At 24.7% G+C, this 14,852-nt stretch overlaps 7 protein-coding genes across 7 annotated transcripts; 5 read left to right on the top strand and 2 right to left on the bottom strand.

Moving 5' to 3' along the window:
- Positions 1 to 19: 19 nt before the first annotated feature.
- Positions 20 to 760, bottom strand: DICPUDRAFT_74021 (uncharacterized protein; the record flags this gene model as incomplete). Its single annotated transcript, XM_003282948.1, has 1 exon — positions 20 to 760. One exon carries the CDS (start codon positions 758 to 760, stop codon positions 20 to 22), a length of 741 nt encoding a protein of 246 aa, XP_003282996.1.
- A 232-nt stretch (positions 761 to 992) lies between these two features.
- Positions 993 to 4,529, top strand: DICPUDRAFT_146659 (uncharacterized protein; the record flags this gene model as incomplete). The annotated part of the gene is made up of 2 exons (XM_003282999.1): positions 993 to 1,271; positions 1,410 to 4,529. The coding sequence occupies 2 exons, from the start codon at positions 993 to 995 to the stop codon at positions 4,527 to 4,529; spliced, it is 3,399 nt and encodes a 1,132-aa protein (XP_003283047.1).
- Positions 4,530 to 4,782: 253 nt separating this feature from the next.
- Positions 4,783 to 7,224, top strand: DICPUDRAFT_74019 (uncharacterized protein; the record flags this gene model as incomplete). Its single annotated transcript, XM_003282998.1, has 1 exon — positions 4,783 to 7,224. The coding sequence occupies one exon, from the start codon at positions 4,783 to 4,785 to the stop codon at positions 7,222 to 7,224; it is 2,442 nt and encodes an 813-aa protein (XP_003283046.1).
- A 503-nt stretch (positions 7,225 to 7,727) lies between these two features.
- On the top strand, positions 7,728 to 11,241 carry DICPUDRAFT_96248 (uncharacterized protein; the record flags this gene model as incomplete). Its single annotated transcript, XM_003282997.1, has 3 exons — positions 7,728 to 7,814; positions 7,922 to 9,465; positions 9,555 to 11,241. The coding sequence occupies 3 exons, from the start codon at positions 7,728 to 7,730 to the stop codon at positions 11,239 to 11,241; spliced, it is 3,318 nt and encodes a 1,105-aa protein (XP_003283045.1).
- A 193-nt stretch (positions 11,242 to 11,434) lies between these two features.
- DICPUDRAFT_74017 (uncharacterized protein) lies at positions 11,435 to 12,866 on the bottom strand (the record flags this gene model as incomplete). The annotated part of the gene is made up of 5 exons (XM_003282947.1): positions 11,435 to 11,496; positions 11,565 to 11,627; positions 11,692 to 12,335; positions 12,367 to 12,497; positions 12,579 to 12,866. The coding sequence occupies 5 exons, from the start codon at positions 12,864 to 12,866 to the stop codon at positions 11,435 to 11,437; spliced, it is 1,188 nt and encodes a 395-aa protein (XP_003282995.1).
- Positions 12,867 to 13,283: 417 nt separating this feature from the next.
- Positions 13,284 to 13,772, top strand: DICPUDRAFT_25145 (uncharacterized protein; the record flags this gene model as incomplete). Its single annotated transcript, XM_003282996.1, has 3 exons — positions 13,284 to 13,419; positions 13,522 to 13,566; positions 13,651 to 13,772. The coding sequence occupies 3 exons, from the start codon at positions 13,284 to 13,286 to the stop codon at positions 13,770 to 13,772; spliced, it is 303 nt and encodes a 100-aa protein (XP_003283044.1).
- Positions 13,773 to 14,157: 385 nt separating this feature from the next.
- On the top strand, positions 14,158 to 14,744 carry DICPUDRAFT_91023 (uncharacterized protein). The gene is made up of 3 exons (XM_003282995.1): positions 14,158 to 14,280; positions 14,351 to 14,495; positions 14,569 to 14,744. The coding sequence occupies exons 1-3, from the start codon at positions 14,173 to 14,175 to the stop codon at positions 14,646 to 14,648; spliced, it is 333 nt and encodes a 110-aa protein (XP_003283043.1). The 5' UTR covers positions 14,158 to 14,172; the 3' UTR covers positions 14,649 to 14,744.
- Positions 14,745 to 14,852: the final 108 nt, after the last annotated feature.

Raw genomic sequence — 14,852 nt, 5'->3', positions numbered from 1 at the left:
ACAACAGGAAAAAGAAAGCTTAACAATTGTCATCATAAAATACAAATCTGCGGTTGAACTTCTTAATAGATCTTTTGCTGTAACGTTTATTGTCATTGTTGATTACTATTTTTATATTAAGCATGCTATTGTTTTTGTTAATATTTATCTTATTACGGTATCCTTTATTGATGGTTCTATTCATTTTAATATTAGTATGGTTTTTTTTATACAAACGTTGATTATTATATTGACTATTTTGTTTATAATCCTCAGTTTTTTTTTGTGAAATATAGCTATAGTTGTTACTATTATCAATGGTTTTATTATTTATATCGTTATTTAAACTATGGAGATAATTATTATTAATATTATTATTACTATTATTATTCCAATTTCCAAAAGTTGTGTTTAAATCTATATTAGTAGAATTATCTGTACTATTATTAAAATATTGATGAATTTTATTATTTATTTCATTTATTTTTTCATTATAATTATTTATAAAGTTTTTACTATTATGTAATTTAAATTTTAAAAGTTTAGGTAATTTAGAAATATCTTCCTCAGTTTTTTTATTTACGTCGAGGTTTCCTAGATCTCTCTCCCAGAAACCTATAATGGATTTAGCTAACATAATTTCATCTTGGTTATTGGAGCCTACACCGTTTGTAATAAAGAAATAAATACTTGCTAATTTTATAATTAAATTTTCATTGTCAAACTCCTCTTCTTTGAAACCTTCAAAACTATTCTGATTTATTTTATATAAAAAATCCATTTTTTATTTACTATTATTATTGTATTTGCTTATATTTTTTATTTACTAATTATTGTATGATGTTTATATGATTTATTATTGAAAAAAAATGAATAAAAAAAAAAAAATTTTTAATAAAAATTTTTTTTTTAAAATTAAATTTAAAAAAAAAAAAAAAAAAAAAAATATTTTTAAATTCAATTTTTTTTTTTTTTTTTTTAGTTTTAATCAATTTCTTGATACTTTCTTTTAAATGGATTATAGTATTAATAACAATATCAATAATAATAGTAATAGTAATAATAATAATAATAATAATTTTGAAATCATTTTTTATAAAGTTTTTCATAATAAATTTTTATTAAATTATATAATCAAACAAATTCATATTAATGATTGGTTGAAATATAGTAAACTCGATAACATTAAATATGACCAAAGAAAGAAATTTAAAGATATAGTCTCATTGAAATGGATGCTAAGCCTGGGCCAATACAAATTATTAAAGTGTAAATTAGAAGCAAACGAATATGTAGATTTAGATATAGATTTAAATCACAGCTATTTAAAGAATTGGCTAGATGCAGAGTTTGAAGATAAAGAAATAATTTTCAAATTATTATTAAACCGAAGTATCGAGACTGGTTACAACTGCAATTTATTTTTAAAGCCACTTCATAAATTAAATGAAAGATTTCTAGAAATAGTTTTAAACAAGCCCTATTCCGTCCAAGTATTACCCTCAACATTACAATTAGCTTTTAAAAAATCATCCAAAGAACAAATAAAATTATTATTAGATGCATTCATTTCAAAAAATAGCAATATTAAATCAAAAAGAACTAGAGATCAGTTTGAAAAAGAAAATAATAATAATAATAATAATAATAATAATAATAATAATAATAATAATAATAATAATAAATATAAATATCAGACCATTCAATTGGCACTAAATATTTCCGATATGTTTCAAAGAGATAGAGTTCTTCAATTAATACAAAGTGATCCAAAATATTTTAATTCAGCTCCATTAGAAACATCAACAATTCGTCCCAACATACCAAAACCATCCCGCTCACCTTATTTACCAACATTTTCGTTATCAACAGAACATGAAGCTTCAGAAAAAAGTTGCCATTTTCCAGTTGATTACAATGAAAAAATCAATTTAATAAATTTATTGTTCAATATTTTATCAATAGAAAATCAAAATTTTTTATTAGAACTTGGATATTTTAAAATTCCACCAGAATTAGAGCCACATAAAGATGAAATCAAAACGATAATAGCCAATAACAACGGAAAAGACAGAGTTTTAAAAATAATACAACTTATAAAAAATATGGATGCCTTTTTATTTCAAAATTTTGTCTCAAAGTACAGGGAAATAGAACTAAAGTCTTATTTGCTTCTAAATTTAAACAACTTACAATTATTTTTGGAAACTAATAAAGGTGACTGGAGGGGCATTTACAGTGACGATATCAAGACAGTCAAATATAAAGGTATAAGAGAATTCAGTAAAAAAGCAGAATTATTACATCTCGATACCGCATACTTGAAGTACTATGCGAGTTTAGAACATGTAAACCAGTGGTTTTCAGTTGATTTTATCGATAAAATGGTGAGGAGTAGATTAGAGTCACTTCTCTCGAAAGGAAATGATGCATTTTCTAAATTAATTAAATCAATACCAGAATCAAGGTTTACAAAAGGTTGGCTAGAAATTATAAATTCAAATTCTATTGTCATAGAATATCCCAATCTTTATTTAACAGATACCAAAGCCATTGATATAGTTATAAAGAACAAAGGTCTATTCAGTGGAAGTCCCGAAACCAAATTTAAATTTTCATCTTTACAAATTGTCAATTATGCATCATCAAAGAAGGAGCCTCTTTTCTATTTGCAAAACCAAGGAAAAGTTTATTCGCTACCACTTTTAAATGCTATTTACAATTGTGAAATTGATGAATTAAACTCTATCCAATCCAAAATAAATAACTTGGATGAAATAGGTCCACATTTATCAAAAGAAAGAGTTCTGTCAATAACCGTTAAAGGTGATGATTACTGTGAAGGAGCAATTAAAGTAATCAACACATTGGCTGCTGGTACTAAAAGTTTCCCACAAATACTTTATTATTCTTTAAGGTTTATAACATCAACGACATTGTTATCTGCGTCATCACCACATATTTCAGCAATAGTATCACCAGGTGCACCAAACATTTTAATTAACCAATTGAATTTATACCATTGGACTAATGTATTTATCAGATCAATTAAAAGTGCATCATTGAAAAGAATAAAGTTATTTTTAGAAATTGAATTCAACCCAATTTTATACAATACAAATTATTTCGCAACTAATTGGACCAGCTATACTATTACCAACCGAAACCTTTGTAGATATCCTTCTATCGAACTTTTTAAATTCCCAGATTATGGTAAAATAAATAGCCCCTATTTTGGAAGATACCAACCCAACAAAAGGACTCCGTATAAAATTTTATCAATTATAGAACTATTAATTCAAGACTACTTTAAAGGTGAAGCCCCATCTATCAACAATGAAGGCAATGTAATTATAGAAAACTTACAAATGGTAATTGATAATTTATATTCAACTCTAATTAAAATTGAAGATGTACCAATAAAACTTGTATTTTCAGCATATCAGTATATAAATAGCTCCAGAGTTTTTAGAGTACCAGACTCAACACTATTTTCAATTTATTATCTTTCAATGAAATCGTTAAAATTTATAAAATACATCCGAGATCTACCGCTATTAAACAGAAATTTCTCTATTGAAGGTTATCAATATTGGGTTCCATATCAAAATGGTGCCAATTCAATCGCTTCACCAAATACATTTGATATAAGAGATTATCTAAATCCAGAAGTTTTCACCTTAGAGTTTATATTTGGTTTAAATTGTTTTCAAACAACAGGAAATTCACATTTAAAAACATCATCAAATTTTGATATACTGATGGAGGAGTTGGTCCATCAATTGTCATATGAAGCAATTAAAAGCATCAAGAAGGGATCATTTCTAAGAGAACATATGTACAATGAATTTTTAAAAAAAGTACTGAACTATAGTTTAGAGTTTTTTTTGGATATTAGAAGACCAGATCTATTTACAAAACATTTAAGAATTATTCAGTTCTTTAGAAGTGGATTCTCAACAAAACTAATCAAGCAGGCTCTAGACTATGGTAGCGATGTTTATGGAACCTATTATGTACTTGAAACACTACTAGCAAGTCCCTTTGAGCTTTTAAAAGAAAGTTGGCCAAAACACGAAACTCAACTGGTTTTAAATCACTACAAAAACCCAAAAGTCAAAAGATTTATTGAAATGGACCCAAATTATATTCAAGATCTTGCTTTCAGATATCCAGATGAAATCATTTCAGATATTTCAAAATCTCAATTTTATTTCAGTGTATTATTAAATAATACAGACCATCTAAAACCTCACTTTAATTCAAATGTAATTAGATCAGTTTTAAATAGACATATTAATAGTATAACATTTGCATCTACAGAATTAGAATCACTATGCGATTTTTTCCAACTGGATCCAAAACCAAAAACAAAACCATCAAAACAACAAGTTGATGCGCTAATATATTTAGTTAAAATCGATTATTTAAAGATTTTATATGTAAACAATTTATTTAAGTATAACACAGCTCTATTATCATATTTAATTTCAAAATTAAAACAACATTCTGATTATAAATATTTAGATTGGGTAAAAAAAATAAAATAATCTATTTTCTTTAAATTATTAAATATTTCATATAAATATTTTTATTATTATTATCCATATTATATTTTATTTCTAAATATAAATAGTTTACTTTATAGTGCAGATGTTCCAATTTTTATTTTTTTTATTGGAATTTCAAATATCTATTAGATATTAATTTTTTATAAGAAAAATTTTTAAAAAAAAAAAAAAAAATTTTTTTTTTTAAAATATAAATTATTTTTTTTATTTTTTCTAACATAAAATATCAAGTATGGATAATAAAAAAAGAAACCAATTAGATTGTGATAATAATAATAATGAAAATAATAATAATGAAAATAATAATAATGAAATAACATATGAAACATTTAAAAAAGAATTTAAAAATGAGAATAGATCAGACTATAGAAAACTGAGAGCACTATCAAAGGAATTGAATTTAGGTTCCAGTGGGGGTAAAAAAGTAATTTATAATAGATTAGAAAGCTATTTAAAAGCTAAAAAAGATTTATTAGACGAGAACCAATTCAAGAGTAATATAAACCCATTCAATAAGAAACTACCACGTTTAGAAATCACTAATTGTGATGAAAAAAACACAATCAACAATGGAGAACTTGCATTCTGGAATGTATTTAGAAATAAAACAATATTCAAATTAATTTTTTCAAACTTCAAATTCAGCCAACTGTTTAACTATGATAGTTTAGTAGGTACCAAATATATATTCAATAACTTTAGTAATGCAAGAGAAATTATCAAAGATAAACTCAAGAGTAAAAGTTATTTTATTAGAAACAATGTGGAGGCAGCATTAATTATAGGAAAACTTAAAAAAGAAAATAGAGAATTTTATATACACTTTTTTTCAACATATCCATTATACTGTAAAAATATCGATGATTTTAGGGATCCTCGAATATGGCTACGACATATAATTGAATGTGGTAATATCCCAGCATTTCATGCATACACATCACTATTCAAACAAAACCAGAGATCAATTACAACAATATTCAGAGAAAAAAATGAAAAAGATCTAGATTTGGCTAAAGTTTACAGAATGCAAGTTTATTTAGAGACAATCGGAATCAAATTAAACAATGTATCGCTTTATGATACCATTCAAACATTCGAATATACAAAGGGATTCAAAAGCTTAATAAAACTATTCAATACAGTAATTCAAAAACATACACCAACCGAAAAACAAAACCTAATAATACATCAACTAAATGGTCCAATAGATTTAAATCAGTTTAACAAAACACAATTAAATTTAAGTATTGAAGATATATCACTACAAAATATCCAAGTTTTAAAACAAAAAATACACAAAATATTAAAATTCCTATATTCAATAAGTAAATCAAATCATAGCGATCAAAAAAACCCATTTTATAAACCAATACAATACTATTTATTTTTTAAAGAACAATCAAAAGCAAAACTAATCAACAATAAAAGAATAAACAACATACCAAACAATAAACTAAATACCTCAAACCATTTTTATTTGGAAACCTCTGTTTTTAATAAATTAACTTTATATTTCCAAAATACCGATTCGTGCATAGATTTTCAAAAGCAAATTATTGACTTTGAACTCGCCCAAACAGAAACAATAGGGGCAGTAAATCAAAAGTTGATAAATCTTCAAAGATCTTTAATTTCCACAGGTAACATGGTTCTTATCGATTATCTATTTAGCAAAAACAACTTTGAATGTTTCGAATCACACTCTATCAAAGAAACATTACCTATAATTAAAAAAGAAGAAGTTTTCAATTACTTTTATGAAAGAATAGAATTAATCAATATGGACAACAACCCATTATGGCCATATGTCAGCAAAAAATCAATAGAGAAATATGAAAATCTAATGAAAGGTGCATCAAAAAAGTTTATATTTCCATTAAATGCACACTATTCCACAAATTTAAAATTAAAAAACGTTTTAAGAGCGCTGAATAACCCATCACTTTATAAAGTTGAAACCATTGCTAAATATATTATTGATTTATATTCATATTTAGGATTTCATTCAGGTGAACAAGAGTTACATATATCAATTTTAGAAAAGCTTTTCTCATATTCAAATCAAACCACTCTTATTCTTTCTTTTGACATTGCTCAGCAACATTCAGCTCAAAAAACTTATAAATTCTTTCACTGGCTATTCAAAGATCTATCAGATCAAGATATCATCGATTCAGCCGAAAAAATTTCAATATTAATTAAAAAATCATGTGTCAATCCATCAAATAATCAAATTTATGAAATTCAATTATCTATCCAAAATTGGCAAATTTTTTTATTGAAATGTGGACGTTTTGATGCTTATTTTAAAGTATTTAATTCAAAAGCCTATAACATTCTCTTAAGATATGAAGACATCGCCAATTGTCCATTAATGTTACTGGATCATTTTTTAGGATCAGACAATACAGAAAATAACAATTTTATAACAACATTATTAAAAAGATCAGCAAAAAAAGGTATGATATCAGTATTCAAAGCCATTCTCATTAAAAAACCTACATTATTAAAAATTAACCATACATCAATCTGTAACATTGATGATTTAAAAGAAATAGTCACTATATCAATAGAGAATGGTAATGCAGAATTAACACATTTTTTATTACAACACATTAATTTTTCAAAAAAAGATTTAGATTCATTCAAAGATAGAGAAATAACAAAAATGTAAAATAATTTACAACAATTAGAATAAATAAATAAAATAACAAATAACCTTTTTTAATACTTCAAATAATAATTTTTTTATTTATTTAAAATTTTCACACAATGTTGTATATTTCTGATAAATTAAATATATTATTTTTTGTTTACTTTTTTTTTTAATATTTTTGGTAAAATAATCGGTAATTGTATTAAAATGCCCAATACCAGATTTCTATAAATAAATATTCTGCTATATTTCCACATTTTTTTAATATTTTAAATGGTGCGAAATGTCTCATAAAAAATTTTTATTTTTTTTTTATTTTTTTTTAAAATTTTTTCTCAAAAATAAAAAATTAAATTATAACTCGATTTTTTTTATAAAATTTCAAATTTTGTTTGTTTAATTTATAATTGTTTTAACAACAATAAAGTTTAATTTTATATTTTTCCTGTATATATTTGTAAAAAAAAAAAAAAAAAAAAAAAAATAATAAACATCACCTCCTCAATTGTAAAATTAATAATATGTCACATAGAAATACCTCAGAAGAATTATACATTAATATTGAAGTACCAGATTCCCGTAAAAGATTTACAATTACCTATGAAAAAGTAATTATAAACAATGTTTACATATTTTTTTTATTTTAATAAAAAAATTTAAAATTTAAAATTAAAATATTAATTTTTTTTTTTTTTAATTAAAAAAAAAAAAAAAGAATGAAAATGATAATGAAAGTTTAGTTATATTAGTTCCAAACAATTTAACATTTTCAGGATTATTAGGACAAATTATTAATAGATTCAAATTAGAGGCTAGTGACAAATCAAAGATTAGAGTTAAAACTAATGGCCACAGAGTTAAAAACTTATTAAATTCATATAATAATCAAGTTTTTAATTTCACCATTAGTAATATAGTAGACCAAGACCCAGAAGATGAAGAAACATCAGAAAGAGCCTTAACCAAATCTGAAGAAAATAACTTTTTTCAAGAGGAATTAAGAGAACGTCAAAAGAAAGCAGCATCAGAGTTTTTACAATTATTCAAATCTGGCACTAGTAATAGAAATATATTTTATAATAAAATTATCGTGCCACTTCTAAAAAGCAAAGGAGATAATAGAATTGTAATTGTCGGTGAATCCTATCCATATCGTTGTAAGGTTATTATTTTAAATTCAAATAAAGACACCAGAGTAGTTTTATATTTTATTGAACAACCATCTAATGGCTCATTAAATTACAAGACCCAAGTTTTTATTGAAGAAAATAAACCAAAATCAAAATTAACAATTAATCAAATTGAAGAAGTTATTAATGAACAATATAAAACCAATAGAACCAATGTCGTAGAAATCGTTACCAAGGTAGAGCAATTGTATAACGACAACGTTCCAAATATTATTTATTATGATATGTCACCAGAAGCTTTAGATTTATTCTCAGAGATCAAGAGTGCCAAAACTGAATCTCAAAATGTAGCTGTATCAACTATTTATAACAAAACTGAAAGTATCTCATCATTTTATGATATTCCATATTCATTTTCAAAGAATCTTTTATGGCAAAATAAATTTGAAACCAAAAAAATCAAAGGAAATGGCGATGAAAAAAATATCTCTATTATTAGAAGCTTAAGTTTCCCACACAAAGCCAAGGATATTAGTTTATACAGATTCAAAAATGTTGTTGAAGTTTTACCAAAGGGTTCCCAAATTGAATGTCCAATTTGCTTTTGTGAATACGATAATAAAGAAACCATCGAGTTAATTTGTGGTCATAGATATTGTAATGGTTGTTTATCTCAATACTTTTTGACCTCAGCCAACGATGGTAATGGTAATAGAATTCAAATTACTTGTCCACATTTAGGTTGTTTAAATAAATGTATCGATGAAGTCACCATTGAAACCTGCTTACCATCAAAAAAAGACACTTCAAATATGCTCAAAGGTATGATCAAAGATTATACTTTTAATGTCGCAGGAACTTTTCCTTGTCCAGAGGCCAATTGTGGAAGATTAATTTTAAATTTAAAATCAGTCACTGGTATGTTACCTTATGTTAATTGTGACACTCATCACTTTTGTCTTCTCTGTAAGAAATCTGGTTATCATTGGCCATTACTATGCACCAATACCTCATCAGATTCAAAGGAACTCTTTTCATACAAATGGATTTTAGAAAACACTACAATTTGTTCAAGCTGTCAATATCCAATTGAAAAAAACAGTGGTTGTGACCATATGACTTGCTCTAGGTAATTATTATTATTATTATTATTATTATTATTATTATTATTATTATTTTTAAATTAATTGGAATTTTTAATTTTTTATCTAAATACAGATGTAAATATCAATTTTGTTATCGTTGTGGTTCAAAGTATCAATATCCTCATGATTGCAACAATAGCCAACATGCTAAAATTAAATTTTTCTTCAACACCTTTTCAAGTAAAGCATTCGATATCGATTTGAGTTTTATGGAAGAGTTTTTCAAGAGAGGTGACTTTCAAACTCACGATCCATTAGTAAATCATTTATACCGTTCATTTGTTTCAATTATCACTGAAAAGAAATTTAAATGCAAAAGACATCTTCAACTTTTAGAAAATGCTATTTTCTCACTTTACACTTACAGCAACCGTCCACAAAATATGGAAAAGTTTAACTCTCTACATGCCAAGTCAGCATTAAAGAGATTATTACGTGAAAACAATTTGGGTTCAAGCTACCTTGCAAGAAACAAAGGTCCAAAAATTAGATCTTTATCTGCTAACATCTGTATCAACGGTTCAAAGAAAGTCTTAGCAAATATCTTTGTAAATACCCAATTTCATGATTTTAAACAAGAAATTGCAACCCAATTAAACAAATTGCCATCAGCAACCGGTTCTGAACCATTTGATCCAAAGAAACTTAGAGTCTACAATATTTATGGTGGTCAAATTAAAAACTCCCTTGAAGTATTAGATAGTGAACCATTATTTATCTCAAAATCAATTAATGAACCATTCGTTATTCCAGAGTTTCCAACTTTAACTCCAGAAGAAATCGAAGAAGCCAAAAAGAAGATTGATGAAGAAAAGGAAAAAGAAGTTGTTATTCAAATTGGTAAAAAATTCAAAAAATTCACCGAGTTAAGATCAAAAGAAAAAAGATCACAAGATAAATCAAAACTTTTTGAAAAAGAAACTACTCAATTAAAAATTCAAGAGCAATTAATCAATGATCGTCAAGTTAAAGTTGATGAAGCAACTGATGGTAAACCAATCGACCAATATTCATATTATTATAAGAATAATGATGGTATTTATAGTGATGAAGATTCAAGCTCTGGTGATGATGATAATGGTGACGAAGGAGAAGAAGATGTCAATGAACTCTTACTTAATGAATTTATCAATATTGACTCTGGTAGCTCATCCTCAGAATTTGAAGATGATAATGAGAGCGCATTTGTTAAAGAGGCCAAGCAAGCTCAACAACAACAAGAAACCATTGATAAAGAACAAAGACAAATTGAAATCGTTATTAAAGTATTAGAATTTTTCCAAGATGACCACAATAATGGATTAGACTTTGAAAAGGTATTCGATGTTTGTTTTGATGCCAAAAACCTTTCACATGCCATAAAATTAGTTACCAAATACTTGGACGAAACTGTATACAGCAAGCAATATGGTCTTAGCCAAGAACACATTTTAATCAAGCAAGTTTTAATTGACCTTTATCCACATGTATCACACAACGTCATCGATACTGCAATTAAAGAATCTGGATGCAATTTAGAAAAAGCAAAACATTGGATTTTACATAAATTCATTAAGCAACAAAAAAGAAAACAAAAACAACCACAACAACCACCAAAAACCACTACTTTGGTCACCTCTGCCATCACAACTAATGTCAATAATAACAATAACAATCTTTACCAAGATATCATCGAAGATGAATATCATGATGAGGACGGTTATGATGATGAAGAAGATAAAATTAATTCTAAACTTTATCCTAAATATAAATGGTATTAAAGTATAAATTATTTTAACTTTTTTTTTTTTTTTTTTTTTTTTCCAATCAACAATTCAAAAATAATATTAATAATAACTTTTATTAAAAATATAAATAAAAATAAAATAAAACTTTTTTTTTTTTTAAGTAAATTTTTAAATTTTATTATTGAAAGGGGAAAAGAGATTAATCTACAATTTGTATTATCTATATTTATGCTGTTAGGTGTAAATAGAATGTTTTTATTACATTATTTCCTTGTAAAAAAGAATTATCTGTTTTATTAAAAAAAAAAATTTAATATTTATATCTAGATGTGTTTTAATTAATTTATTATACATACCAACACTATTAAATTCAAATTCATATGATATTTCTTTACGAATTGAAAAACATTGATCTTTTACTAAAAAAAGAAAAATTAATATAATGTTATTTAAAATAAAATAAAATTAATTAAGTATAATTACCATCTAAAATTATTTTATCACCAATGGTTATAACCATATCAAAATTTGAATATTCGTCGAGACTTTCCTTATTTAGATGCATATAATAATATCTTTTATTTTTATCAAATGCATGATCTTTAGAGCTATAGGAAACAGAAATTGATTTCCTTTTAATTACCTTTTCCAAAAGAGATTGGTGGAAAAACAAAACCTTCCTTTTAAGAACTAAATTTCTTAATTGAGAAATTTGTGAGTTTTGTTCATCTATAGTCTCTTTGAATGTCATTATTTGATTATTTAATGAACAAACTTGCAACGACAAAACTTCGACTTTTTTAAATAAGAAATCCCGATGATTGTCATATAAGGACGAGTGTTCTTTGTATTGACCGAACTTAAATGTATCGGTACACCCAAAATCCTTGAATTGGCACTCTACGATTCTATTTGGACAGTCTTTGCTGTGTTGTTCTATTTCCGACCTTGCGAATTTCTCTATACAGCCGTTACCACACTCGACCAATACTTTTTGGCATTTTTTAAGATGTGACTCGGTATTACCTCTTCTATATTGTTTACTGCAATAAATGCACTCCAATATTACGTAGGGGCATTCTTTTTCATAGTGATTGTGCATTTCATACAATCTCATCATTCCACATCTATCTTTTAAACTATGTAATGAATGTTCACATTTTTTTAAATTGATATATGCATTGATTGATGTGCTGTCTAAACTTTGAAACTGTTATAATCTCTTTACAACCATGATCATGATCAATTTCTTCAAAACTATCATCCTTAAATGCATATGGACAATGTACCTATTAAAAACTACAGTATTAATATTATTTTGTATTTATATTATTATTTTAATATTTCTTATAACTTGATATGTTGCCTACCTTGATATTATTTATTTTATCTTCAAATTCCACCTTTAAAACAAGAGCATACTCTGTATCCTTTGGGACTTCACACCTACAAGTTGGGCACGATTGACTTTTTTCCAACCATTTAACTAAACATGCTTTACAAAATACATGGCTGCTACATAAAAGAGATGAGGTTGGATCAATCATAATATTGGCACATATACTACACACCAACTCCTCTTCAACTTCGCTCTCTTTTATTGCTATAATATCTAAAATATTAATTTTTTTCGGTATTTCTCCAACTATTATTTCCATTATATAAATATTGCTGTGATTATTAAAATTTGATTACTAAAAATTATTTTATTTTTTTATTTAAAATCCATTTTTTTTTTTTTTTTTTTTAATTTTTTTCCCAATTTTTTTTTTTTTTGATTTTGTACCTAAAAAATCGATAAATAATAAAATAACTAATTTTATATAAAAAAATTTAAACTATAATAGCTTGTGGTATCCAAATTAAGAAACTTTTTTATTAATATAAAAAAAAATAAAAAAAAATAAAAAAAATAAAAGAAAAGAAAAGAAAAAATTTAAATTTTTTTTAAAATAAAATGAAATTATATTTTTTATTTTTTAATTTTTATTTTTTTTATTTTTATTTTTTTTAATTTTTTTAATTTATTTCTTGTATCACTCGAAATTGTATTATTTCTCAAAATTTAAATAAAGATGTCAGACATCCATGCTAAAGAAGAACCAGGTACTGAAGTTAAACCAGAAGGAGCCTCTGATCAAATCAATGTTAGAGTTTTAAATCAACAAAACCAAGAAACCTTTTTTAAAATCAAAAAAACAACTAAACTTGGTAAGTTTAACATGGAGTATTCAGAAATGTTCTAAACCTTCATAGTATACAATAATACATGATACTAAATATTAAAGGAATATATTTTCAATTTAAAAACAGGTAAATTAATGGAAACTTATTGTCAAAGAAACGGATTAAAGAGAGGTAAATCTATATTTATTATTATTTAAATAGTGATAGAAATGGTAATTATTAACCTTATAACATTTATTATTTTTAAAACAAAAGAAAACGTTAGATTTAAATATGATGGTCAAGGTATTAATGAAAACAGCACACCTTCAGACATTGAACTCGAAGATGGAGGCATCATTGATGTCTTTTTAGCTCAGACAGGAGGTTCTTTTTAAAAAAATAAAATTAAAAATAATCATTAGAAAATTCATAAAGATTCCAACACAATATCAATTTTAAGACCAACTATAAAAAGCCAAATAAAAATCCCACCCACATTAAATATAAATTATGTACAGGTGTGATAAATAATTGTTTCATGTACAAAACCATTAGATTTTTTTTTTATTTTTATAAAAATAAAAATTCCGAAATCCTGGTAGTTAGTTTTCAAACCTCCATTGGGATTTCATAAAATTATTTTATTTTGTAATTTTTTATTTTTTTTATTTTTTTTATTTTTTTCATTTTTTTTTTTTTTATTTTTCCTTTTTTTTTTTCCATAAAATTTGCAATTTGTATAAATATCGAGATAAAAAATTTAATTTTTTATTTTTAACTATATTATTTTAAACCATGAGAACTGTTATTTCTTTATTATTAGCTATCTTAGCATTAGTTTCCGTTTCAAGTGCCGTCAAATGTGGTAATTACAAAAACCCATTAACATGTGCCAATATGGAGGTGTGTAACAGCAAATATTTTTAAAAATTAAGAATGTGGTTACTAATTTTTTTTTTTTTGGGATTATTAGCCACCATGTTTTTGGGATGGTAAAGTATGTAAAATGATCTACCCAAAGTCATGTGAAGATATCGAACAATCTGATGAATGCCAACTCCATGAAGAAAAAGGTTGCAACTGGAATAATGAACAATGTATCACCTTAAACTCCAAATGTAAGTTTTAATATTTTATATTATTATAAAATAATAAGAATATTAATTTCCTAACTATTTTATAATTGTATAGTCCACTGTTCATCTATCAAAAACGAATTCGATTGCACCATCGAAAATTGTGCATGGAAAGACAACCGTTGTGAAAACTAAAACTAAATGATTTATGTTGTAAAAACCAATTAAATAATTTAAAATAAAAATAATTTAATAGTATAAATAGTACTATTTAAATTATTCAAACTTTATAAAAAATATTTGTATAAAAAAAAAAAAAAAAAAAAAAAAAAAAGAGTATATTATAATTGTAATTATTTTTTTATTATTTATTATATATAAATTAATAAATTAAATTTT

This window comes from Dictyostelium purpureum (assembly GCF_000190715.1).
Source record: "Dictyostelium purpureum unplaced genomic scaffold DICPUscaffold_2, whole genome shotgun sequence".
Classification (NCBI taxonomy): domain Eukaryota; phylum Evosea; class Eumycetozoa; order Dictyosteliales; family Dictyosteliaceae; genus Dictyostelium; species Dictyostelium purpureum.
Note: the sequence above shows the minus strand (reverse complement) of the source record. Positions and strands in the feature narration are given on the sequence as shown.